Source organism: Macaca fascicularis, chromosome 4 (assembly GCF_037993035.2).
Source record: "Macaca fascicularis isolate 582-1 chromosome 4, T2T-MFA8v1.1".
Classification (NCBI taxonomy): domain Eukaryota; kingdom Metazoa; phylum Chordata; class Mammalia; order Primates; family Cercopithecidae; genus Macaca; species Macaca fascicularis.
In genome coordinates this window covers 15,770,209-15,796,180 of record NC_088378.1, presented here as the reverse complement: position 1 = coordinate 15,796,180, position 25,972 = coordinate 15,770,209, and the positions used below count along the sequence as shown (strand labels likewise).

Genomic DNA, 25,972 nt, shown 5'->3' with positions numbered 1-25,972 from the left:
CTAAAAATACAAAAATTACCAGGGCATGGTGGCACACACCTGTAATTCCAGCTACTCAGGAGGCTGAGGCAGGAGAATTGCTTGAAACCGGGATGCAGAGGTTGCAGTGAGCTAAGATTGCGCCACTGCACTCCAGCCTGGGCAACAGAATGAGATTCCCTCTCAAAAAAAAAAAAAAAAAAAAAGATTCTTATCAAGCCCCTCTGTGATCTCAATATTTATATCACTTTCTCAAACTTCGGGTCGTGTGTGACCAAAACACAGGACAAATTGTAACTCATTGGTTGCTCGGGTATTTGTAAGTATGGGGACCTTGTCACCCAGACTTCTCTGTCCCTTGTTTATGTCCTCTTCAGTAAATGGGAACGGAGCAATAACTAGTTTCTAGTTTATTTTTGACATAAGATGGTAAATGATATATTTCCATCTTTGTGTTTGGCTTTGAATTTAAACTTAGTTCTTCGAAGAGTGGAACAGTTCTGTTCAGTTGCAAAGCCTGTTAGGGCCTTTTCCCACAGAACGTGTGTGAATTCTTCCCTTTGTTGAAAGCTGAGATACATGATAAATTCTCCCTCTCCCACTTACTTCACAAAAGACTTGCAATAATATGCCAGGCGTCAACTTTAATCATCTTTACTCGGGTTTGGGGGTTGGAAGTTGCTGAATATCATGTTAATGAATAAACCTGGCCCTCAGACCCAGAGAAATGGCTGGATGTTAATATCAGTGTATCTGCTTTTAGTATCATTAACAACATGATGTATTACAATTTCTTAAGGATATTTGTTTCTACACTGGAAGACGTTGATTTGCCACTCTGAATGCCACCAGCTTTTCATTCTGAAAGTTGGAGAATGGCCGGGCGCGGTGGCTCAAGCATGTAATCCCAGCACTTTGGGAGGCCGAGACGGGCGGATCACGAGGTCAGGAGATCGAGATCATCCTGGCGAACACGGTGAAACCCCGTCTCTACTAAAAAATACAAAAAAAAAAAAACTAGCCGGGCGAGGTGGCGGGCGCCTGTGGTCCCAGCTACTCGGGAGGCTGAGGCAGGAGAATGGCGTAAACCCGGGAGGCGGAGCTTGCAGTGAGCCGAGATCCGGACACTGCACTCCAGCCCTGGTGACAGAGCGAGACTCCGTCTCAAAAAAAAAAAAAAAAAAAAAAAAGAAAGTTGGAGAATGAGCATAGAATTTATAGTCAGATAGACCTGGATTTGAAATCTGATTCTGTCACTTCCTAGTAGTTTGCTCTTAGGGAAGTTCCTTAACCTCTCTGAGGTTAGATTATCTATAGTAAAAAGGATTAAACAAACAACTAAAATGTAGACCATCCCACACGATGCCTGGAGGAGAGGAGGCTCTCAAAAATTATTTATCCCTGTTTACTTCCCTTCTTTTCAGTTGCAACTTCTGGAAGAGGGCGTGAAAGCTATGGTTTTCCTTAGCATGGGGTATTGTTTTGATCACTATCGTTCCTGCAGAAAGAGCAAGACATTTCCAAGGGAGCCATAAGAGGCAATGTGGCATAGCCTAGTGAATCTCAGAGTGTGGCCCAGGACCAGCACAGCCAGCATAACCCTGGGACTTGTCAGAATGCAGGACTCAGGCCTCGCTTCAGACCAACTGCATCAGAAATTCTCAGGGTGAGGCTCAGCGGTCTGTGTTTTCACAAGTCCTTCAGGAAATTCTCATGCTCATAAAGTTCGAAAACCACTAGTGTAGTGAAAAATACACTGGACTAGTTTCTTGCACGTTCTGCTGAAACGAGAGGTGGGATTGGACCAAATGTCCTCTAAGATCTTTTCTAATTCTGGCATCTTGTGGTTCTAGTTTTAAGCCAGCTGTGTCACCATTTTCTTAGAATGACCATGTTCTTTAAAAAGGAAAAAAGAAAAACTTCGTTTTTATTATTTCGAAAGTAACACACTGTTATTATAAAAAATGAATATAAACAAAATGAAAAAACTTAAAACCATCCAAAACTCAGCATCCAGAGATATTCTTTTATGCTGTGCTCTTATTGTCCTCCTTTTATGCAGATGCACATGTATGCATTACTCTCTGTGTACATACATAAACATCTCACCATAGCCATTAGCATCCACGGAGTGTCTGCTCTGTGCCAGGCACACTTTTGGGCATTATGGGTATACCAGGCACACTTTTGGGCATTATGGGTATACCATCCAGCAGAGCCTCTACTCCCATTGAGCTTTCTTTCTCATGAGTGGAGGTAGATAATAAACAAGAAAACAAATAACTAAATAAAGAAGACCATTTCTGAGGGCATTAAGTGCCATGAAGCAAATAAAACAGTGATGTGAAAGAGTGACCAGGCAATGGCCAATTCAAATCTGATGCCAGGAAAAACCTTTTTTTTTTTTTTTTTTTTTTTGAGACAGGATCTCACTCTGTCACCCAGGCCAGAGTTCGGTGACATAATCGTGGCTCACTACAGCCTCTGCTTTCATGGCTCAAGGGTTTTCCTTGAGCACCTCAGCCTCCCAAGTAGCTGGGACCACAGGTGCATGCCACCACACCCAGCTAATTTTTGTATTTTGTAAAGTAGGGTTTCATCATGTAGCCCAGGCTGGTCTCAAACTCCTGGGCTCAAATGATCTACCTGCCTCTACCTCCCAAAGAGGAAAAACCTTTCTGAGAGGTGGCATCTGCGTTGAGACCTGAGAAGGAGCCAGCTATGTGAGTATTTTGGGGCAGAGCATTTCAGGCAAAGAGGAAAGTTTGTGCAGATTCGCTGAAGTAAAATAGAGCAGGATGTGTTCAAAGAAGAGCAGAAAGGTGTGCACTATTGCTGGGGAGGAGGCATGAAGAGGGAGCCACAGAAGATAGGGCCAGACGCATAGGCCAGGGCCACACCTGGGTGACCATATCATTTAAATTCATTCCAAAGACAATAGGAAACCATTTTAAGCCTGGGAGTAGCTTTAAAAAAGATGACTCTGACTGTCCTAGAGGGTATAGAGCACAAGATTGGAAGCAAGGAAAGTAGTTATGTTTCTACCTTGTGTTTTGTGACTTGTATATTTCCCTTCACTATTTCATTAATATTTTTCAGGATTGTTAATGTCCTGCTGTGTTCTTATTTTTAACAGCTGCATAGGAATCTGGTATGATACCGTACTTTGCTAATCCTCTGACTGCCTAGATTGTATCCAATTTGTTTATTATCATGAAGAGCGCTGAAATGAGAGTTGTTAAATCTTTCGGCACATTTTTGTTCTCAGGATAATTCCTAACAGGGGAAGTCCTTGACCAAGAGTAGGATTCATTTGAAGACTTTTTCTTGAGTCTATTAGTTGGCTTCATCTGTATTTATTTAACTGAGCATTTTCCATTATTTAAAACCTTTAGTTGATAAACTTTTACCAGGTAGGGGCCAAAGTGAGATACTCCCAGCACTTTGAGAGGCCGAGGTTGGCAGATCATGAGGTCAGGAATTCAAGACCGGCCTGCCCAACATGGTGAAACCCCATCTCTACTAAAAATACCAAAATTAGCTGGGCATGGTGCAGGCGCCTGTAATCCCAGCTACTCAGGGGGCTGAGGCAGGAGAATCATTTGAACACAGGAGACGGAGGTTGCCATGAGCTGAGATTGCACCTGTGCGTTCCAGCCTGGGCGATAGGGCGAGACTCCATCTCCACAACAACAAAAAACAGATGGTCAAGTATCAGTAACTTTCTATCAGTAATTTATAGTAGTTGGCATAATCCACATTTTACAGGGAAGAAGCCAGAATCTTTTTAACCACTTCCTCAAAATAGAAACCCTTCATCTTAATGATGGCTTTCTACACTTCTGACACCCTGAGGGAATGAGAAAGGAAGAGAACAGGAGGAGGAGAGAAGTGGAAGGAAACCTGCCTTGAAACTGATGAAGTGAAACTGAAACCATTAATAGAAAAATCTCTTCTGTTTCTCTCCCACATGCCACTCAAATAATGAACTGCCCAGTGGCGGGGCCTCTCATGAGACTGGGCAGGCGGCAGGCAGCTCCAGTGGGACCACAGCATCCCCAGGCAGAAGCCAGAACCCTGCCAGGGCTGTGGGCATGTGGCCAAGTTGCAGGGAGACAGGCTCCCTGTATGTCCTCCTTGAACCCCATTCCAAACTCCATTTGTGTTTGTCTCATATCATCATCTCCATTTCCTCTCAACAGAGCCTCTGCATCTCCTGTGCATGTGCATCTTGCCAGAGCCCTGCACTGTCCTCAGTGAACAATTTAAACAGATTGTCTCCACCCTCCGTGCACTGCTGGTGCCGAAGGACAGGGCAAGTTTCACATGCCCAGTGGAATCTGAAGAGCTTTTGACACCTTGTAGGTATCTTTAAACCTAAAAGAACAATAGCTACATGGTCATTGGTACTTTGCCCTGGGGACACTTCAGTTCAAAATAGGAGAGTGATGGGAATGGACAGAGTTAGACCTTCGGCTTCATGTAGAGATGGGGAGAGAAGCCATTCTTGGCAGGAGGAATGCGTGGAAGCGCGGGTGACAGAGCCACCATTACACAACTTCCCTTAGAGCAGGAGGAGGGAGGGCAGCTTCACACCAGAAGGCAGAAAGCCCTTTCCCTCCCCTCCCCTCCCCTCCCCTCCCCTCCCCTCTCCTCTCCTCGAAGTTCGTTATTCTGCTTTCTCATCCTCATCTGAAAGTATTGCTTAATAAAGGCCAGCTTTCACAGGGCTCACCCCTCAGTGTTACCTTCTAAAGCCCCACCTCGATGTTTCCTCTTTCAGGCAGGGAAGCATCACATTCATAGCAGCACCAGGGCTGGGTGGGCACTTTAGGACTTTGCGCTGAAAATGAGGATGATGCCAATGCTGACCCAAGCCTATCACCAGATGAGGTGAGTTTTGAGCCACACCTTGCTCAGACAGCGAGGGGTGACCAAGGAGGAAGAGCAGGCGGCTGGTGAGCAAGCATGCTGATACTGCGCTGGATTTTCCCACATCCTCAGAATAGCTACCTTTGACCAGGGAGGAGCATCTCCGATGGATGTGCGATTCCCCATTACTCCTCCTCGGTGAGCAGCTTTGCCTGGCTGCAGCCATGAGCCTTGGGGGCACCTGACTCCAAAAACAGATGTGAGTTGAGGTTGTAAGCCTTCAATCCCAGACCCCTGCAGGGGAGGAGGTAGCATCACCAGTGGACCTATAAAAAGTACAGATTCCTCAGATTCCTGAGCCTCACCTAAACCCCTGGGGTGCATGTGTTTCCTGGTTCAGGTAGGCATGGTTCTTTGGGGTATATGCCTGGGAGTGGAGCTCTGCTCATGGGATAGGTGCATCTTCATCTTCACTAGTAATGTAAAATTGTTGACGTCCTGCTAGTGGTGTGTGTGGAGCTCTTGTTCCACATTTTCACCAGGACTTGCTCCTAACAGACTGAAAATTATGCCAGTAGCATCACTTTATGTTGAAATTACAATATAGAAATGAAGGATGACAGTTTGTGGTGGGTGTTGTGTTGTTTGGGTTGAAAATGAGTGAGAGTTTTGTCACCTGGCCTAGCAGGAAAGCAAAAATGCTCTGGTTCCAAAGAAACTATTTGTTTATTTGTTTTGTTATAGGAAAATAGTCAAAATTAAGGAAAATTTGTGGCCATTAGTGATGTTGTGAAATGTATATTTGGTCACTGTTTTCTGGCAAACAGCTCCTAAAATCCTTGGAATCTCCAAAGTAGTAAACGTCTTCAGGATGGGGACTGGTCATGGGAAAGAGAGGATTAGAGGGTTGGGACTTCCAGCCTTATCTCCCAGTCTTCGGGGAGAGAAAAAGGGACTGAAGGTTAAGTTGATCACCAGTGGCCAGTGATTTAATCAATCATGCTTAGGCAATAAGGCCTCCATAAAAAGCCAAGAGGACAACGTTTGGAGAGCTTCTAGGTAGCTGAACATGTGCAGGTTCCTGGAGGGTAGCAGGACGCAGAAGGCGTGGACGCTCCCACGCGCCTTCCTCCGTACCTCACCCTGTGTATTTCTTCATCTGTATCCTTTAAAATATCCCTTATAATGAAGTAGTAAACATAACTGTTTCCCTGACTTCTGTGAGCTGCTGTAGCGAATGAGTCAAACCCAAGGAGGGGGTTGTGGAGATCCTGATTTATAGCCGCTGCGTTAGAAGCACATACCACAACCTGGGGCTTGTGACTCGTGTCTGAAGTGGGGAGCAGTCTTGGGGAACTAAGCCCTCAACCTGTAGGATCTGACACAATCTCCAGGTAGATATTGGCACCAAATTGAATTGAACTGGAGAGCAGCCAGCTGTGTCCACTGCAAAATTGCTTGCTTGTGTCCGCTGCAAAATTGCTTGCTTGTTTGCCTGATATGTGCGGAAACAAAACCCACACATCTGGTGTCAGAAGCATGTTGTAAGAGTGGAGGAGAAACTAAGTTTGTTTATTCCTCTATTCACACCATTATTTTAAAGAGTCAAGTGTTTGAGGCACAAAAGAGATAGTGAAAAGAATGGATGATTAACCAGCAACCATGTTAGAACAGAAACAGATTTCAAACAGTTGAGATAGTTAAGAAAAACAAAGTTAGGGAATAGTTTAGTGGGTTTGGAAAAGTAGAAATTGGTATAAATAATCAGTCTCTTCTATAAGAGTTATGCAGATCCACTAATTGTTAGCAATATTTTTATTTTAGCAGTGAACCTATATAGAAAATACAAGTCTTAAGGAGAAGTAAGATGGCTAGAAAATGACGAAGGGACTTAGAGGGAAGTGCATTTAGTGCGTCCAGACTAAAGAAGAAACCTGGTGTAGGCTGGTTATACACAGGACCATTTTGTTTCACTTGAGCTGGAAATCAGCATGTCGGGTCAGCCTTTGTCACAAAGAATTATGGCAGAGCTGTTGCCTGGGCTTATTCCACATGTGTAGCATTGTTACTTGCTGGGTCAATTTGGATTGTTTTGAGCCAGAACTGGGACAGAGCATGAACTCACCATGAGCTCTCAGGGACAGGCCAGTTCTGCTTAGTACTGGGACAAAGTGCTTCTGCCAGAGCTGCCGATTGATGACTCTTTCAGGTGGATGAGCAAGAATTTCCTTCCTCTAACTGTTCTAAGCCTGTATATATGAGTAGAGCTGTCATTGCTGAAAAAATAAGCTGTTTTCTAACCCAAAGAATGTGTTAATATTACATTTTTCATGCAAAACTGAAGTGTAACTGCCACTTCTGCGTCATGATAAAGGCGTTCCCATTTGACTTGACAACGCAAACCCCTCCACAGCTGGAGGAGAACGGTGGTGATCCCCTGTGACCTCACATTCATCTGCACCTCTAACCCTAGCCACTCCTTCAGGATCCTCTTGGGACATCGGTCTGTTGTTGGATTCTACTTGTTACATGCCCTTTTCTGTGGCATTCCTGTCTTTCTTCTGATGACCTGCATTGCAGATGTCTATCTGTGGTGGTACCTGTCCTCGTCATGTTTAGGCAGCCACTTACACAACTGTGCAAGCCTGTTTCTCACTCCTTCCAGCCCCAAATGTGTGCCAGGGCTCTCAGATAATGTCACTTACATAGTTCCATAGTAAATCACCTCTGCAACCATTTATGGTTTCAGATCTTTATTCTCACATGTTACAAAAGCTATGGCTTTGCTAGAGTTGGGGATGATTTATGAGGTATGAATTATGCATAGCTAGCTAGCTAGAATGGATAGTCATTGGTCCACTTAGAAAGTCATATCTTACTTAGATACTCCCCTGTCCAGCCACCTGCATGCAGTCTCTTTCTACCCTTGGCCTCTTGATCTGGCACCCCCCACCCATGCTTCTCTTTTCTCCCCAGTTTCAGTATGTGTCTATCAAGACCCAGTTTCACTCCTGCTTAATACTGGATAAGTATCAGTTGGATAATATGCAAACCCTTTAGCTTATAGGTCTCAGATTTAGCCAGATCTGGGTTAAAATGCAGTTAAACCTAGCAGTGAGGCCTTAGGCAAATAACTTTACCTCCCTTCATTGATGATGATGATGATACCCAGCACAGGCTGTTGATGGATCAAAGGAGATCATTTGCATATTGCACCTAGCAAAGCTTTAGGCACCATAGTGAAGGCTCTGTACCGGGCGCGGTGGCTCAAGCCTGTAATCCCAGCACTTTGGGAAGCCGAGACGGGCGGATCACGAGGTCAGGAGATCGAGACCATCCTGGCTAACCCGGTGAAACCCCGTCTCTACTAAAAAATACAAAAAAAAAAAAACACTAGCCGGGCAAAGTGGCGGGCGCCTGTAGTCCCAGCTACTCGGGAGGCTGAGACAGGAGAATGGCTAAACCCAGGAGGCGGAGCTAGCAGTAAGCTGAGATCCGGCCATTGCACTCCAGCCTGGGTGACAGAGCGAGACTCCGTCTCAAAAAAAAAAAAAAAAAAAAAAAGAATGGACTCATAGTTGTTTAAGATCTGGCTTCTGACTGCTTCTCAAGCTCAGCCACTTGCCAGCTACACATTTCAATCCCATTCAACTATAAGCTCCTTTTGAGCAGGGAGCCTGTCTGCTTCAGCCTTAGCACCCAGAGCCTCGAAATATGCTTGGCACATATTTGAGTGCTCCATAAATATAGACATACATCAGATAAGCCGTAGGAACACTGATGGTTCTTTGAGGGCATCATGCTGTTCCACACCTCTGTGCCCTCAGATATGCTGTTCCCTTACCTGCAGTGCCCATCTCCTCCCTGCCTGGGCTGATGTCCAGTCACTTTCACAATTGCTGACCTGGATGAATTAGAACTCCCTCTGTGTCCCCTCTCCAACCTGAGTCCCTTGATTTACTTGTCTGTCTCCCTCTTAAGTATATATTAGCTCCCTGAGGACACAGGCCATGTGTACTTGACTTTATACCCACAGCCCTTAGCACAGTGCCTGTCACATAAAGGGGATCAAAATATGTTTGTTGAATAAAGGCTAGAGCTGGGGCTGAATATAAATAAAAGGATATGTGCAGAGAAACAAAAATGCAAGGGAAATGAGACAGTTGAAAACTGGTGATTTGTTACTATGGTGATTTCCGAGTAACTTTTGTTTGGGGTGTGGGGGGGCGTTTCTTTATTCTTGTTATTGTTTTCTTCTGATCTCCAGCAGCTCAGAAGGAGAACAGCTGTACCTAGCTACCCTGTAGGGTAGAGCCAGAGAGAAGTGGAGCCTCCCTGTGATGAGGGAGGAGGGTCAAGACCACAGCATGACATGAATGTCGGAGTTGGTTGAGCCAGATCATAAGTTGTTCTTCATTTCAGCAACAAAGGAAAGTGGAGGACATAGGTCTTCTGAAAACTGTAGTAAGAAAGAGTTCTTTAAACCATAGGGCAAAAAATTAAATAAAAACTGTAGGACACAGCAATGCCTAGCTCTTCTCACGTCATTAAAACTCTCGTAATGTGCCCTGCTCAAGGCTCTGGCACAGCAGGGGGCATCTGAGCATTGAGAGCCAAATCTGAGCACTTGGTCTGGTCATTCCATGAGTCCTCATAATTCCTGAGGTTCAGCTGAGAGCCAAGAGCTGTCTGTCTGTCTGTGGACTCAGTGGTTCTGCTCAATGTGTGCGAAAGGTCTTTGGGCTCCTTCAGCATTAGTGTGAACCCTGGAGGGCTCCTTGTTGAAGCTCACATTTTTTTTTTCTTTTTTTTTTGAGACAGGGTCTTGCTTTGTCACCCAGTCTGGAGTGTAGTAGCATGAACATGGCTCACTGCAACTTCAATATCCCGGGCTCAAGTGATCCTCCCGCCTCAGCCCCCCAAGTAGCTGAGACTATAGGCACATACCACCATGCCTGGCTAATGTTTATATTTTTGTAGAGATGAGGTTTCTCCACGTTGCCCAGGCTGGTCTCTAATTCCTTCAAGTGTTCCACCCGCCTTGGCCTCTCAAAGTGCTGGGATTACAGGCGTGAGCCACCGAGCCTGGCTTGTCCCTTTAGACCCAGGGCAACCCTGCCTGATACCAGCATCCTGCAAGCTTCTGGGAAAAAGGGAAGATAAACTGCTGTGCCATCTTTAAGGAGTGAACCTCAGGGTTAATTACTCTGCAAGACAACACTTTAAAAAAACATTGTACTCTCTACCTCATTCATAGGCCAAGTGAAAAGTAACTATTAAATTGCTTTACCATAACTTTTACAAGCAGTAGTGTTTGCAGAATGTATGCTGGTATATAAACCCAATGTTCCCTTTTTTGGATTTGTTAAGAAAAACCTGACTGGGTTTCCGTCGGGTGTTAAGTAGGTCATCCACAAGTGGTCTAGCCCATGTAGCACATGTTCCTCCCACACAGAGTAGCCACAGCTTGTCATCCCAAATACTGTTTTTTATGTGCTGCTGGGGAAAGCATCACTGACTTCCTTCTGGTGATTCCACGTTCTCTTCCTCTTACTGATCTTCCTCCTTTAATTTCCTCTGTGTCTCTCTTGGCACTCAATTTGCATTCATAAATGCAGACCTCTAGTGAAAACTTTACTGAGACACGCACGACATAGTCAGCCACCCTGGGCTCACCCAGAGTAAGGAAACCAACATCAGGGAAGGCAGAGACCACCCTCCTTTCCTTCAGGCGATAAAGTGTAGGAGGAGGCTAGCTAGAGCCTGCCTCTCTGCATCTTTTGTTCCCGTCCTCCTCCTCAGTTCTGTCCCCATAGAGGCCATGGAATTAGATAAACTATGCTTTCTGACTGCCTACTTTATCTGCATTCACACCAAAACAGCTGCAAGAAGCTTTGAAATTCTGCACCACGGCACGGGATGCAAAAGTTATCCCTGCTGTTATTGCTGATTTCTGGCAGCCTGAATCAAGTGCCAACACAAAGACCCAGGGGCTGGGGGGCTGGGCTTCATGTTATTCTTCAAAGGAAAGACACCAGCCTCTGTCCCAAAAACACAGTGCAAGTGGCCTCACAACCAAATTCTCAGGCTGGTAGATTGAGACTGGGCTGTGACTTCATAACCAGATAAATGATCAGCGAAAATGGGAGACATGGAGACCACAAGCACCGTGCTATCAGCTCAGAGGTGAAAGAAGTCAAGTCTCCTTCTTCAAAGTCCTTTCTGTGTCTTTAAAGGAATTGGATCTTCTTGACTGGAACTAGTGAATTAAAGAAAGAGAAAAAGAATACACTGTTTTTTGAAAGGATGAGGCCACATTTGCAGAATCATCTGGCGAGGAACCTCTATAGAAACTGGGAAGATTGGCAGGACGGGTTTTTGTTCGGCCTTGGAGAGTGAACCTCCTCGGCTTTCATTCTCAGCGGTCCTTGTACTCGGGGAGGGGGCATTGATGACGCCTGTTCAAACAGCCGCTTTGTACTAATGTGTTTTCTTGTGGCTCTGCCAGGTGACACCCTGACCCTTGGGCCCTCGGCCAGTTCTGCCACCACTATTCCTTAAACAGGCGCAGCCCAGAAAGCCAGGCTCTGCCACTGTGGCCCAGATGTGACACTGACCTTCCTGTTTCTCTTTGCTGGTTCGTGAATAGAAGTCCATGTTTTTGTTTTTCTTTTCTCTTTTTCTCTGGTTGGTTGGTTTTATAGAATGAGGGTAAGGAGGGTAGAAAGATACTCGATTGGATATCAACATCAGGAAAACATGTCTTCTGTGCCTAGTGTTTCTGAAAATTTTCAGATCGCATGAACTAGTGTTGCCTACCGTTCTGTGCCCTGCTTGGATTGCCCCAGGTTCCAGGGACAGTGGCTCAGAGTCAAAGCATTAAAATGCCCAGCTGAGTGTCTCAACAGGAAAGGGTGAAGGCAACAAGAGCGAGGGCAGGCCCCCTTCCCTCCCCACCAATCGGCATCCAAAGAACAAAAGTGCTTTGTTTCATCCTCTCCACCTTCCTAGAGCCAAGCCCATGCGTGGTCTTCATGACCTCACTCACAGAGAGCTCCTGCAGACTCCTCAGGAATCAGATTGCCTTGGTTAGATGCCAAGGTAGACTTGAATGAGTACCGTCATTCTGAGTTTAGTGGGTATCCCCAAGTACCTACGACGTGTGGCCCAAAGGTTCTCAAAACCCCACTAATCCAGCCACCCTATTTTTGGTTCGGTTATCCCAGATTCCACACTTGTCCCCCTACAGGGTCCTCTGCATGTGGCTTTGCCTTTTTTGTGCCCTTAATTAGATTTCTATTGCTGTTCATCGATGTATACTCACCGCCCGCTCCCCACACTGCTCACTTTCCAGCACAGATTAGTTACGAGAACATGCTCAGCAGCCTTACTGTCCTTTGGTACCTTTCACCCTTCACATCTGCCTCTCAACAGGCCTCGGAATCAATCACTCTCGCCCTCTTAATTTTTCAGCTGACAAAGTGTACTTCATCAATGTGTGGTTGTTTCAACTTACATATACATTCAATCAGTAATTGATAATATTAAAAGGAACTTTCTTAAAGAAAAATAAAGGTGATTTATTCTCATTATAAAAAGAGTACATTCTTGGTATAGACAAATCTGAGAACTAAAGACGCAGAAAGCAAAGAAAGAACAGTTGCCCATAGTGTTATCAGCTGCACACCACCATAATCTCAGCATGTTTCCTTCCAAAGAGTTTTCTAGGCATTTGTTATATAGTTGCAATCATGTGATCCTTCCTAATATAACAGGAACATTTTTCCATATTGCTGATAATTTAAGTAAATATAAGTTTTAATTTCTGCTTAACTTGTCTTTATGGGCATACCTTACAATTTACTTTAGCCATTGCCCTCATGCTAAACAACTAACAAGTTTTCTAATTTTTCAAATGATAAATAATACTTCATGGAACCTCTTCATGTCATTTTTTAAAACGCATGTCTTTAGCACACATTTACAGGTTCAAGAACATGCCCCCCGCACCTCCCGCCACCCGAAACCTTTTTTTTTCTTTTTGAGACAGAGTCTCACTCTGTCACCCAGGCTGGAGTGCAGTGGCACCATCTCAGCTCACTGCAAACCTCCACCTGCCTGGTTCAAGCGATTCTCATGCCTCAGCCTCCCAAGTAGCTAGGTTTACAGGGGCCTGCCACCACACCCATCTAATTTTTGTATTTTTAGTAGAGATGGGGTTTCACCATGTTGGCTAGGCTGGTCTTGAACTCCTGGCCTCAAGTGACCTGCCCACTTCAGCCTCCCAAAGTGCTGGAATTACAGGTGTGAACCACCACACCTGGCCGGGTATAGCCATTCTTAAGAATTTTTTATATTGCCAAATTGGTTTACCAAATGGTTTTACACTGATTTCTGGTCTTCTATCAGCAATGTAAGAGAGCAATATTCATTTCAAGGAAACTTCATCACTATTGAGTATACTTATTTGTTTTAATGTGTGAATTTAGAGGTGAAACATAGTATCTCACTAAATTGTATTTCTCTGATTACTACCAAAGGCAGTATTCTCTCATATGTTTCACAAATTGTTTTTCCTTTTTTGTTGTCAATTTATGTTTCTGTTTGCCTAAACTTAGAGTTTCTCTTATCTGTATAAATTTCTTATATATTAAAATATTAATCCAAGAGAGTTGAAAACATATCTCCACAGAAAAACTTGAGCATGAATGTTTGTTGCACTATTATTCATAAGAGCCAAAACGTAAAAACCCAAATGTCCATCAATTGATAAATAGGTAAACAACATCTGGTATATCCATACAATAGAATATTTTTTAGTCATAAAAAGGAGCGAAGTACTAATACATGTTACATGAATGAACCCGGAGAACATTATACCAAGCAAAGGAAGCCAATCACAAAAGGCCACGTATGGTGTGACTCTATTGATATGAAATGTCCAGAATAGGCAAATCCATAGAGACAGAAAGCAGATTAGGGGTTGCCAGGGACTGGGGAGAGAAGGGAGTGGGTGGCGATTGCTTAATGGGCATGGGTTTCTTTCTGGAGTGATGAAATGTTCTGGAATTAGATCATGGAAATGGTCTCCTTTGTAAATGTACTAAAACCCATTGGACTGTGTGCTTCAAGAGGGTGAATTTTTTGGTGTATGAATTATATCTCAATTTAAATATAATAAAAATTTTAAAAATATTAACTACAAGGGGCTTTTCTATGGTCCAAAAAGGGTTGGGGTCAGGGGGTGGAGCCTGAAAAAACTTTACAACCTGTGCTCTAATTCTTTCTGAAACCTTTGGCATAGATAGGGTTAAAACATATTATCCTTGTTTTTATCACCATTTCACTCTTGTCTTAACCCTGAGATCCAGAGCAAAATGAATTTAAGAAGAAAATGTTCTTACCCTTTTCTTGGAGCCTTTCCATGGTTTGGTGTTAAAACCTCATTTGGCCATTTAGGTTTGGGACTGGTTCCAACATTCAGTTGACTGCAGTCTTAAATCTCACCATTGGGGTCTAACTGATGCTTCCATTTCTCTTTTCTTGAGTGCTTTTGAATCTTCGGGCTGGAGAAATGGCAGGCTATGCAGAAAGGAAGGAACATGTTTGTTGCAGGGATGTGAGCAGCTGCTTCTCAGCCTGGGGGCCATTTGAACAAGAAAAGCCAGAAATGGGGACCCACAAAATTATTATAGGTGCCAGCAGTATGGCTTATTCTTAAAGTAACATGACATTTTAAGAGTGATTTATATTAGTTCGGTTCCCTTGCTGTGCAGTATGAGACAAGGTTCATCCTCTTCCCCCCCAGAGAGGCTTTCAAAGTCATGCGTAAATGATCGAATGGGTCCAACTTCACTTATTTCTGAAGCAAAACTTGGGTTTGATTTTTAAGTAGGCTCTGTTCTTCCGTGATTGCATGTGGCTAGTGTCTGCATTGTGTGTATTCCCACTTTTACATCTATCTTCTCACCTCAGAGACTGTAATATTTTAATACTTGCATTTGGCGAGGGGCTCTCCCTCACAGGCTCCACCAAGAGTAGAAAGCTGTTATCTTGTGCTTGGTGGAGGCATTAGATGTGTATCTCAGTTTATGCAGTAAATATGTTCCAGAAAGTTTTGCCTGTAAAGCAAATCATATTTTAAGTGCAATAGGAAAACTGATTTTTATACCAAGGAAACCAGTGCCAGCTCCTTCATGATTCTTATAAATACCGTTGCCATGACTAGGAAAGATGAGGAAATTAAAGGCTGCTTCAGTGTCACTGGCCCAAATAGTCATTAAGATGCCAAACCACATGTGATCACTGCACCTAGTGTGGTCCAGCACCTCTACAGAATCCACTGTCTTGGGGGAATGGAATCTGAATTGGGGATGGAGGTGAGGCCTAGTCCCTGAAATCAGTGCCTCCGTTAGTAATGTGTATTAGTGAATTCTCACACTGTTGTGAAGAAATACCTGAGACTGGATACTTTATAAAGGAAAGAGGTTTAATTGACTCACAGTGCCGCATTGCTTGGGAGGCCTCAGGAAACTTACAGTTATAGCGGGAGGCAAAGGAGAAGCAGGCACCTTCTTCACAGGGCAGCAGGATGGAGTAAGTGCAAGCAGGGGAAATGCCAGATGCTTGTAAAACCATCAGATCTCGTGAGAACTCACTATCATGAGAACAGCATGGGGGAATTGCCCACATAATTCAATTACCTCCACCTGGTCCTGCCCTTGACACATGGGGATTATAGGGATTACAATTTGAGGTGACATTTGAGTGGGGACACAGAGCCAAACCGTACCATAATGTGTGAGATATTGAGCTCTGTGGAACCAGTTCTTCCCTATAGGATTTTTCCCTCAACACCTCCAGCCCTCACACCCACACCCTTGCATGGACTGGCCAGGATTCCATGGTCAGGAGACAGCTCTAGTATAGAGACTCTGTGTGTTGGCCATGGAATCAGGCTGTCTGATTTCAAATCCCATCTCTATGACTGACATAGCTGTGGACAAATTCCCCAACCCCTCTTTTCCTCCCTTGTGAAGTGTGGGGAAATAGTAATACCTATGTTTTAGAGTTGTTACTAGATTTTTAATGGGACAGCATTTTCCAGTGTCCAGCCTGCACCTAGGCTACAGGGAACACTGATTGGATATTGGTCATGACTGCTGAAATTGGAGCCATCATCCCCATGGTGCCCATCCCACCAAAACATGCATTAGTTTTCTGCTGCTGCCTAACAAAGTACCGCAAACTTAGTGGCTTAAAACAACATCCATCTGTTAGCTCACATTTCTGTCAGTCACAAGTCCAGGCACAGAGGGGATTCTCTGCTCAGCAAAGCCGAAATCAAATGTTAGCTGATTATGTTGTTGTTTGAAGGCTTGATTAGGGAGGAATCCATTTCCAGGTTCATTCAGGTTCTTGACTAAGCTGTTCTCAGCTCTGACCACCCATGTGTCTGGCCACACAGCCCCTTCATCTTTAAAGGCAGCTGTGGAGAATCTCCCTCATAATGAAGGCCTCTTGCAGTTTTAATCTACTTTTCCAGGAACTGGCATACCTTTCAAGGGTTCGCCTGATTAGGTCAGGTCCACCCAGGATGATCTCTCAAAGTCGGCTGTGCCGAATAACATAACCCACTGATGGAGTGACTACCCCATCATTCATAAGTCCTAGGGATTTACAGGGCACGTACACTGGGAGTAGAAGTCCTGGGAGACAGCTCAGAATTCTCCCTACCACACTGTCATTCAGCAAGGCACATATTTTCACTCACTCCCTCCAGTTGGCAGCAAAGAGAGGACTTTCCCACATTGGCAGAGCCCTGCATGCTTTTTTTCATAGCTGGGCTGGGGCCACTGGCTGAACCCAGCACCAGTGCTGAAAGTAGTTCAGCCCTCAAGTATTAACATCTCTGGAGGGCCAACCCAGCAGTGTCTTTTTCTCTGCTTCAGTACCTTGGGAAATGCTTGTGATCCCAAGAGTGGCCAGCATAGCCCTGCTTTCTGTCCAGCCTCCCCAGTCCTCCCTGGGCCTTTTGTCCCGGCTGTCCCCAGAAGGCAGCACTGCCTGCAGTCTCTCATGGGGTGTCAGGATCATCTGATGCAGTGTGCTACAAAGGAGAAAAGCCCCATTGTAAAGGATCAGAAGGTGCTGGGAAATTAGGAAATTTGGGTGACAGGTTCTGTGGCCCAACCTCATTGCTACTGATGTGGTACTCAACTGTCTCTGAACGTCCTCCTGCTCCCAGTAATGACATGGGGGAAAACTAAAGGCTTTCATAGGCTTTCAATGGATTAACTCTCTCCACTGAGAATGTAGCAAAAGTCCTCAAGTAGATTGTTATGGGTGTTTCTAATTTTATGAGGATCAAGAGCCCTGTGCCATGAATCTTCTATCCTGAAGTCAAATAATTTCAGATGTGTCTCTGCCACATCTTATCCTTTTCCTAATGCTATTCCTGCTGACTGAAAAAGTGTGTTTGCTTGATAAGCTTCCAGTTTTTGCTTTTTTCCTAGAAAAGTGTGAAACCATGCAGTTGATCTGCAATTCAGCTTTACATTCTTTTTTCAACTGCCCCCATCTCAGTTGCTTGCATTTGGTTTCTAGGTTCATTTCCCTTCCTTGTTCTTATACTTCCATTATGATACCAGGAAACATGCCACCTCTAAGTATGGGCCAAATGTGGCTTTACCTGTCACTCTCCAAAGTCTGCTGGGGGCTGTCAGGAGCAGGGATGATGCCTAAGGGCTGTCACTTCTTCACATCCACCTAGGTTGGCTTCTGAGACAAAAGAGCTTAAACCGCTGAAATTAAAGTTATTTGTTGTCAGTTCCACTTCCTCTTCCTGCCATTCCTCCTCTGCCTGCAAGTATATGTGTCTCAAGAGAAAGTAATTTGCTTGTACAGAAGACTGCCAGTGGCCTTTTTCCCATTTTGATACCTAGCTCCTGCACACACCTGAAATCTTATCATACGTCCTGCAAGCTTATAACTTGGGCATACTGGCATTGCTTTATTGATTGGCGCATGAGGAAATATGAATGTGTTTGTGTTTAATGTACATCTTGTAGACTGGATTGTGGTCTGTCTACATCAGGAGGAGGGAGTGTATGTTCAACCAGACTCATCTTGGATCGAAGCACCCTGTGCCTGTGGTAGTAAAGGATTGAATCTATCCTTTAGGTCAGCTTCTGTCAGTCACTACAGGGCTATGTGAAGAAGCATAGCTCCCATAGCATGGCAGCAGAAAGGGCTGTGATCTGTTGATCTGTTGATAATGTCTGCCCTGCTCATGGGAGCAGGGTGCAGCGTTCCTTGAATCCTGTGTCTGGCAATACTTCCCAGGTTGCTTAACACTATTGGCGCATCTGAAAAGAACCACAGGACTAGGGAAATTTTAAGTAGATCAAGTTTTATTTCCATGGTAGAAACAGGGCCCCTCCCTTTGCAAAAGGATTGGAGAATAGAGGCTTCACAGCTGTAATCCAGACACCTTGACCACAGGCTCGGGATCCAATTAGTGAAAATGCCTTTCACCAGTTTTTCTAGGCATGCTAGCCTGCAGAGGACTATAGCCATGAGTTCATGGCGTGTGATATTTTCCTGATCAGAGTAACTCCAGGGCTCCACGTCCACAATGGCCTCATTCAGTGTTTCCCAGTGCCCCAGGGATCTACAGCAAGTAAATTAGTGCATTCTATGTCACGATGCACCTACAGCATTGGACATAAAAGCCACAGCGCATAACTCTGCATAATAAAGGATATTTTTATTTTAGCATGAATGATCAAAACTTTGCCTTGTAGCAAGGAGCCTGGGCACACTGAATACAGCTCATGTAGCGTCTTCTGACTCTTCTGTCACAAAGCAGTTAGCCTGACTGCCCCACGGGGGAGGAAGAAGACCACAAGTTCCTATATAAATATTTTCATTGCTCTTAACTTTTAATGACTTGAAACTGCAGTTACTGATTTATTTTCACTTCTTCCTGTGTGTCATTGAAGAGAAGAGAGTAAGCAAGACCTGTATAGAAACGTTACTTACCTCCAAATGTCGAATGCACCAAGTGGTGACAGTGCTGTCTTTTCTATAAAAGAGGATTGTTTTCTCCAAAATAATTTTGATTATTTTTTAATGTATTTATTTAACTAATATTTATTAAGTGACTACTGTGTGCCAGGCACTGTTCTGGCCACGCAAGATACAGCAGTTAAAAAATTCCTGCTTTCAAGAAGCTGATGATTTTTCTTCTCTGTTACTTCATAAAATTATAAATAAGCTGCTAGTTGCTTATTATAGTATATTTCTTTTTTAAAGTGGATTTTGACAGATTATTTTTTCTTAGTTTGGTTAAATGTAGGATCCTGCTTTCTTCAGGGTTCTGATATGGGGCTTATTTTGTTTTGCTGGAGTTGGAAGAGTAGTTTGCAATGAGCGTTCTCATTTCTTCTAGGTTCTGTTTCTCTATCACAGTGCACAAGCTTCTAGAGAAAAATCAGAGCACTTCTTGTCACACTTTAAAACTGCCTGCTTCTACCTAGCATGCCTGTTCTCCTGAAGAAAGCATGCTGGGTTGTATGTTAATCACATCCATGTAAGGGAAACAGCTGTTAAACTGCTTCAAAGATGTAGATAGAAATTCTGTCCTTTGTGTAAATCAGGATTTCTTGACCTTGACACTATTAACATTTGGGGCCAGGTAACTCTTGTTTGTAGGAGGCTGTCCTGTGCATTGCAGGAAGTTTTAGCAGCATTCTTGGACTCTACCCAGTAGGTGTCAGGCGTATCCCTCCCTCTGAGTGTGACAACCCAAAATGTCTCCAGACATTGCCCAATATGTCTCTTGTAGGGGAGTGGTAAAGTTACCCCCAGCTGAGAATCACTGGTGTAAGTGATGTGAGTCTATGATTCGAGTCTCACATTCTCTAATTACAGTAGATCAGTGAAATTCCTGGGGGGGGGGGGAAACATCTGGGACAGAAGTGTTTTCTGTTTGGTCTTTGCCAAAATGTGGAGCGACTTTCCACCATGAAAGAGTTAATATATGAGCAAGTTATCAGTCTGATGAAGCAACATCAACAACAAATGATGAAATTCCTTTAGTACATCATGCCTTGGAAATAGCTTGCATTTCCTATTGGAAACTTGTTAAAATGATATCCATTTACCATAAGTTACAAAGCATGTTGGACACAGTATACTGTAAGTTAATCTCAAATGATTTAGGAGTAAATGTGTTCCAGATTTGGTGAGCTCAGCTCAAGCAGTAGGCGTCTCTTTTCCAAACATTTTCATTCTCAAGAACTGACATTCAATTCAGTAAGTATTTATTGAAATGTGTAATATAAGAGAGCTTTAGAACAGTCTGATACTGCTCCCATCACCCAGTCCAGCAGAAAAGCAGTGCTCAGAAGAGTGCCCAGGGAGCACTCTTCTGATGTGGCACCTCCTGCATTGGTTTGCAAGATAGTATAGAAAAGCGTGCCTTCTCCTTCGCCGCCTCAAGCCCTTCCCATCCTGTGCCAGCTGTGCCCTCCCCAGTGAATAAATGTTATTAAACATGATGTCATGTGTTTCTTATTTGATTCTTTAGTCCCAAATGGGCTGGTTTGCAGTTTTGGCAGGGACCTCCACTGGCCTGTTCTACCTGACGCCTGTCGGCTTGATGGGATATTGCAAGTCCAAAGGGGGACCATTTAACCAACTTGTATTTCTGAATCTTCTTCACTTCTCACACACATACCAGTAGATTTTAAAATGCAAGGTACACTGCTGATAAAAATCACAGGAGGGGCCTGGCACGGTGGTTCACACCTGTAATCCCAGCACTTTGGGAGGCTGAGGTGGACGGATCACCTGAGGTCAGGAGTTCGAGACCAGCCTGGGCAACATGGAGAAACCCTATCTCTACTGAAAATACAAAAAATTAGCCGGGCGTGGTGGCGGGCACCTGTAATCCCAGCTACTTGGGAGGCTGAGGCGGAGGTTGTAGTGAGCCAAGATCGCGCCACTGCACTCCAGCCTGGGCGACAGAGTGAGACTCATCTCAAAAAAAAGTCACAGGAGGGATCGGCTTTGATACAGAGATAAAGAAAGGGTAAAAGAGAAACATAATAGGCTCCAGAATCTTCACTCATCTGGTTACTATTTATTGTTCCAGGCACTGGCAGTGTAACTATGATGAAAACAGACAGTGTCCCGCTTTCCTGGAACTTGCAGTCCATTGGGCAATGAGACAAGTGGACAGGCCCTGTTATAATACGGTGCCAGGGGTGCCAGAAGGAGGGAGATGGGGATGCCATGGGAGCGCTTGGGAAAGCAGCCCAGCCTGGAAGGGCAGGAAAGTCAGAGAACGCCTTGCAGAGGAAGCGGTGCCTTATTAACTAGGACATGAAGGATACATGGCATATCAAAGAGGAAGGGGAAAAAGTGTTCAAGGCTATGTTCCGAGGCCCGAAGCAGGTGGAGGAATGGAGTCTCTGAGGATCGGAAAAGTTGGGCATGTTTGAATAGGAGAGCTCAGACAGGAAGAGTGGGAAGTAAACAAGGAGGAGGAAATGAGGATGCTTCTCAGGATGCTGACTGGAGCAACTGGGTCACTGGCAGTCCCATTTACTGAGATGAGAAGCCTGGGAGAAGTGGGTTTGAGGAGGGTGGGGTGGCAACAACTCAAGTTTTTAATCCGCCACTAACTCCATAACATGGGAATGATTTTTTTTTTTTAATGTCTTTGAAGGATGTCAAAAGCTAATGGAAATTTGAAAAGTTAATTAGCAGCTGTAAGTAATTTCGTTACTGTAGGCTATCGTGACATCCTGTAAATGTACTCGGACCTCTTAGGTTCTGCCGATTTTATTTTTCATCCAGTAACTAGTTCTTAGTTTTGATACTTAGCATCATCTTAGTGCTTAAAATTGACCAGTTTTGTGCCTGAAGATTAGGTATCTGTGAGTGAAGCAGTCTAGTGACTTGATTGAAGGTTGTATTCTGGCTTATCCAACAGTCCTGCGCCCTCTTCCTTAAATTTCCTGTGCCCTGATGGGAGTTTTTATTCTAATGTTGCATAGACTCATTCTACAGAGCATATATATATATTTTTTTAGATGGCTAAAGAAAGGCAGAATTGGTAAGTATGATTGGACAGTCTGTAGGCAGGTGTATGCTGTTACAGAATTTTAAGAGGTACAGGCCTCAGTCGAGGAAAGTTGCTGCATGGTGAACATTGTGCTCTTTGATGATGCTGTCATCCAGAACATATGGGGAACAAATGTGATTGTGGGGTCAAGGAACTGAGCTTCCTCCTAACCATCCCCCCAGCCACTGCCTTTCCTCATGCCCCTCATAGGCCTGAAATAGCCAACAGTGAGCCTTGTCAATTACTCCTCGTTAACTGGAGAGCAACCCAGCAACTAGGGAGCATCCCAGCTTACGTGACCCCTTTTTTGTCTCTGGCAGGAATTTAGATAATGGGCTGTGTGCAATGTAAGGATAAAGAAGCAACAAAACTGACGGAGGAGAGGGACGGCAGCCTGAACCAGAGCTCCGGGTACCGCTATGGCACAGACCCCACCCCTCAGCACTACCCCAGCTTCGGTGTGACCTCCATCCCCAACTACAACAACTTCCACGCAGCCGGGGGCCAAGGACTCACTGTCTTTGGAGGTGTGAACTCTTCGTCTCATACGGGGACCTTGCGTACGAGAGGAGGAACAGGTAAGCCCCCAAAGTCACGGAGTGTGGAGAGGGGGCAGCCGCCCTTAACTCTTTTGGCAATTGAACATCTGGGTTCCCATCACTTCCCTTTGACTAGGGGTTTCACATGTAAGTTTCTAATATGTCTCCTCTACTAGATGAGGGGCTGTAAGAAAAGCCAGAGCTTGATGTACAAACAAAATGCTTGGCTACAAGGTGCCCCAAGTTGCTGCTCTGAGGATTCTGTATGGGTTAGTGAGCTACAACTTTCTACTGAGGCACTGTAGGTTAATGACTCTCAGCCTCGCCTCGCTGGTTGGCACAGAAGAACTAGGGCAGCCTTTTCAAAACACGGATGCCTGAGCCATGTCCCAGTCTTTTGAATTAGAGGCTCCAGGACTGGGTCTGGGTGTGTGTATTTTGAGTTCTCTAGATATTAATGTACTCCCTCTTCCCACCCACTTCTTCCTAATCCTCAGCCTGCCTTTCTCTCTTTTTTTTTTTTTTTTTTTTTTGCAGTTTCCTTGTCTTTCGTACCACAAGGCTGTATTTTGCTGCCATGTGTATTTGCTGACTTAGCTAATACTTTGTAAAATATCTGGCGTACATTCTCAGACATATGTTTTCCAAAATATTTGTAAGTTATCTCATGCATCCTTAGTCGTCCAAATTTTCTCTGAGCATGTGAACCATGGTAACTAGATATTTGACATTATTTGTTCCAAAATTATTTTGTTTATTGCAAAAGTTTGAAAGAACACAGCATCTCTCAGCTCATCTGGCGGCAGATGTCTTATATAAAAGTTTTAAAGAATGCGGCATCTTTCAACCCATCTGGCAGCAGGTACCTTTCCACCTAGGGAGGAGGCACTACTAAGGCATTAGCAAGTATTTTTTCCCTCTGCACCAAACACACATCAGTGTAGTTGTATCAAAAGGCCTGACCCTGAGCCTTTGGACATTATCTACTTCTCTTCTGCTAGCCTAGCACGCTCTGCCCAGTAGAAGTGTTTATGTTCACCCTCATGCTGTGGTGACTCTAGCTTTCCTTTCAACCCAGGCCTTGCATGGGTTGAATACATGCCAAGTATCTTTACCCATCCCTCCCACCTTCCAAAGGCACCTGGAAAGGAGAGATGCAGACAGGCAGTCTAAAGCCACCTGTCTTCTGGGGATGCAGGAGAAAAAAAGAGGCGAAAACACACCCAACGCAACCCCCATCGTCGTGCCTACCATGAGAAGCATGGGGGCTTTGCCAGCCTAGACTGTTAATTCTGCTGACACAGCCATTATCCTTGTTCATTCATTCATGAGTGCTGGATATGGACCCCTGTGTCTGCAGGTATCATTCATTAAAGTCACTAGAGAGGGCCACTTGTGTTGAGCGTGTGGGTCTCCACTACAGTCAGGAGCAGTCTTCGTCTAAGAGGCTACCTGATCCCTTATAACATTTGAAAGTTAAAACACAGTACCCCCAAATGTTGGCAGATTTTTCTGCCTTGAATTATTTGGTTTTAATATATATGCATGTCCTTTCTCCCAACACTGCCTTCAGTCCTGTAGGGCCAAGAACAATGTCTGTGTTTCTCTGTAACCTCCTTTGATTCTCCCCTCGGTTCCCGGAACATGGAACAGAAAAGCCCTCAGTGAGAACTTGTCAGCTGATGCAAGAAGATAGTGGGGTGCTGGTCTTCATGTGCCTTGCCTTCCATACAGTGGAGCTGGCTTGTCTTCATTTTTAGGTTGTTTTTAAAGAAGGGAATCTGGTCATGGAGTGTTAAATAAGAATAGGCATGACCTTACAGGCATCCACATTTTTGTTTTAAGCCAATCTCTTTTCTTACCTTCCAAAGAAACCTAAGGAAAGAAAGACAGTTGCCAAGTGAGCCTTGCTTTGTGTGGTCAGACCTCTGAATGCTAACTCTCCTGAGGAAAGTCCCACTTGGGATGGGGCAGAAAGACAAGCCCCACTCCTCTCTGTGGTCCTTGAATAGTGCCATGACACATTTCTTCCCTTGGAACTACCTACACAGCAAACTGGCAGCTTGGTAAAAAAGTGGGCTCTGGCCGGGTGCAGTAGCTCACACCTGTAATCCCAGCACTTTGGGAGGCCGAGGTGGGTGGACCACTTGAGGTCAGGAGTTTGAGACCAGCCTGGCCAACACTGCGAAACCCTGTCTCTACTAAAAATACAAAAAATTAGCCAGGTGTGGTGGCAGGTGCCTGTAATCCCAGCTACTCGGGAGGCTGAGGCAGGAGAAGTGCTTGAACCCAGGAGGCGGAGGTTGCAGTGAGCTGAGATCACGCTATTGCACTCCAACCTGGGCGACGAGAGTGAAACTCCGTCTCAAAAAAAAAAAAAAATTTAACTCTCTTCATCATATAGATATCTTTTTTCAATCTGTACAGAAGATCTTTCTTCATAATTTTTTAATAATTTAATGGTATCTACTATGTGATGTTTAAATATTTTTTTTTTAATGTACAGAGATTATGTTTCCCAAATCTTACCCAGATGAGTATGGCACTTAGTTAGACATTTCTAGCAGCAGATTTCCCCTCGCCTCTAACCGAACTATCACATTTCTGTCTTAACTAATGCAAAAATATCAAGTAGTGAGAGACCCAGGTTTATAACTGTGCTAGGTACGTAGAAGCTGCTGCCTTCAGCCTGGACTTTCACAAAGCAGTAATATTCCAGGGAGCTTGTAACCAGTGATACCACAACTTTTAAAAACTAAAACAAAAACACATTTGTCTTATGACTATGTAATTTTCACTAGAATCTACATTTCTCAGAGCAGCAAGGACTTTAGAAACTATGAAATGTCACTGACATTTATCATCAAATACAAGCATAAAATGTAAGAACTAAAAAATACTCAAAAGAAATAACTGCTCAGCCCTAGCTCCTGAGCTGGGAGGATTTGGTCTGTGGAAACAGGGAGGGCCAGCAACCTGTTCCAGCACAAAAGAAAATAGACTGTGAGGTAGATAACTGATCATACACAGCTGACCAGACAAGTACCCAGTTTTGGAAGACAACTTAATTTACCATTGCTTTTAAGACATATGCAATTGCCGGCCGGGCGCGGTGGCTCAAGCCTATAATCCCAGCACTTTGGGAGGCCGAGACGGGCGGATCACGAGGCCAGGAGATCGAGACCATCCTGGCTAACACGGTGAAACCCCGTCTCTACTAAAAATTACAAAAAACTAGCCGGGCGAGGTGGCAGGCGCCTGTAGTCCCAGCTACTCGGGAGGCTGAGGCAGGAGAATGACGTAAACCCGGGAGGCGGAGCTTGCAGTGAGCTGAGATCCGGCCACTGCACCCCAGCCTGGGCAGCAGAGTGAGACTCCGTCTCAAAAAAAAAAAAAAAAAAAAAAAAAGACATATGCAATTGCCTTAATAAAAGAACTTTAATAACAG

General features: G+C 44.5%; 1 protein-coding gene across 14 annotated transcripts in view; it reads left to right on the top strand.

Moving 5' to 3' along the window:
* The window catches only part of FYN (FYN proto-oncogene, Src family tyrosine kinase), a 209,773-nt gene that overhangs the window by 128,631 nt on the left and 55,170 nt on the right, over positions 1–25,972 (top strand). For 12 of the 14 annotated variants that reach the window (XM_074036906.1, XM_074036907.1, XM_065543229.2 and 9 more), the window contains one exon: positions 22,306–22,563. In XM_074036906.1, the coding sequence (XP_073893007.1) occupies positions 22,317–22,563 (247 nt within the window). In that variant the 5' untranslated portion in view covers positions 22,306–22,316. Of the gene's footprint in view, positions 1–4,758; positions 4,873–22,305; positions 22,564–25,972 lie in introns of those variants that run through there. The other 2 variants (XM_074036910.1, XM_074036908.1) reach the window with 2 other exon arrangements.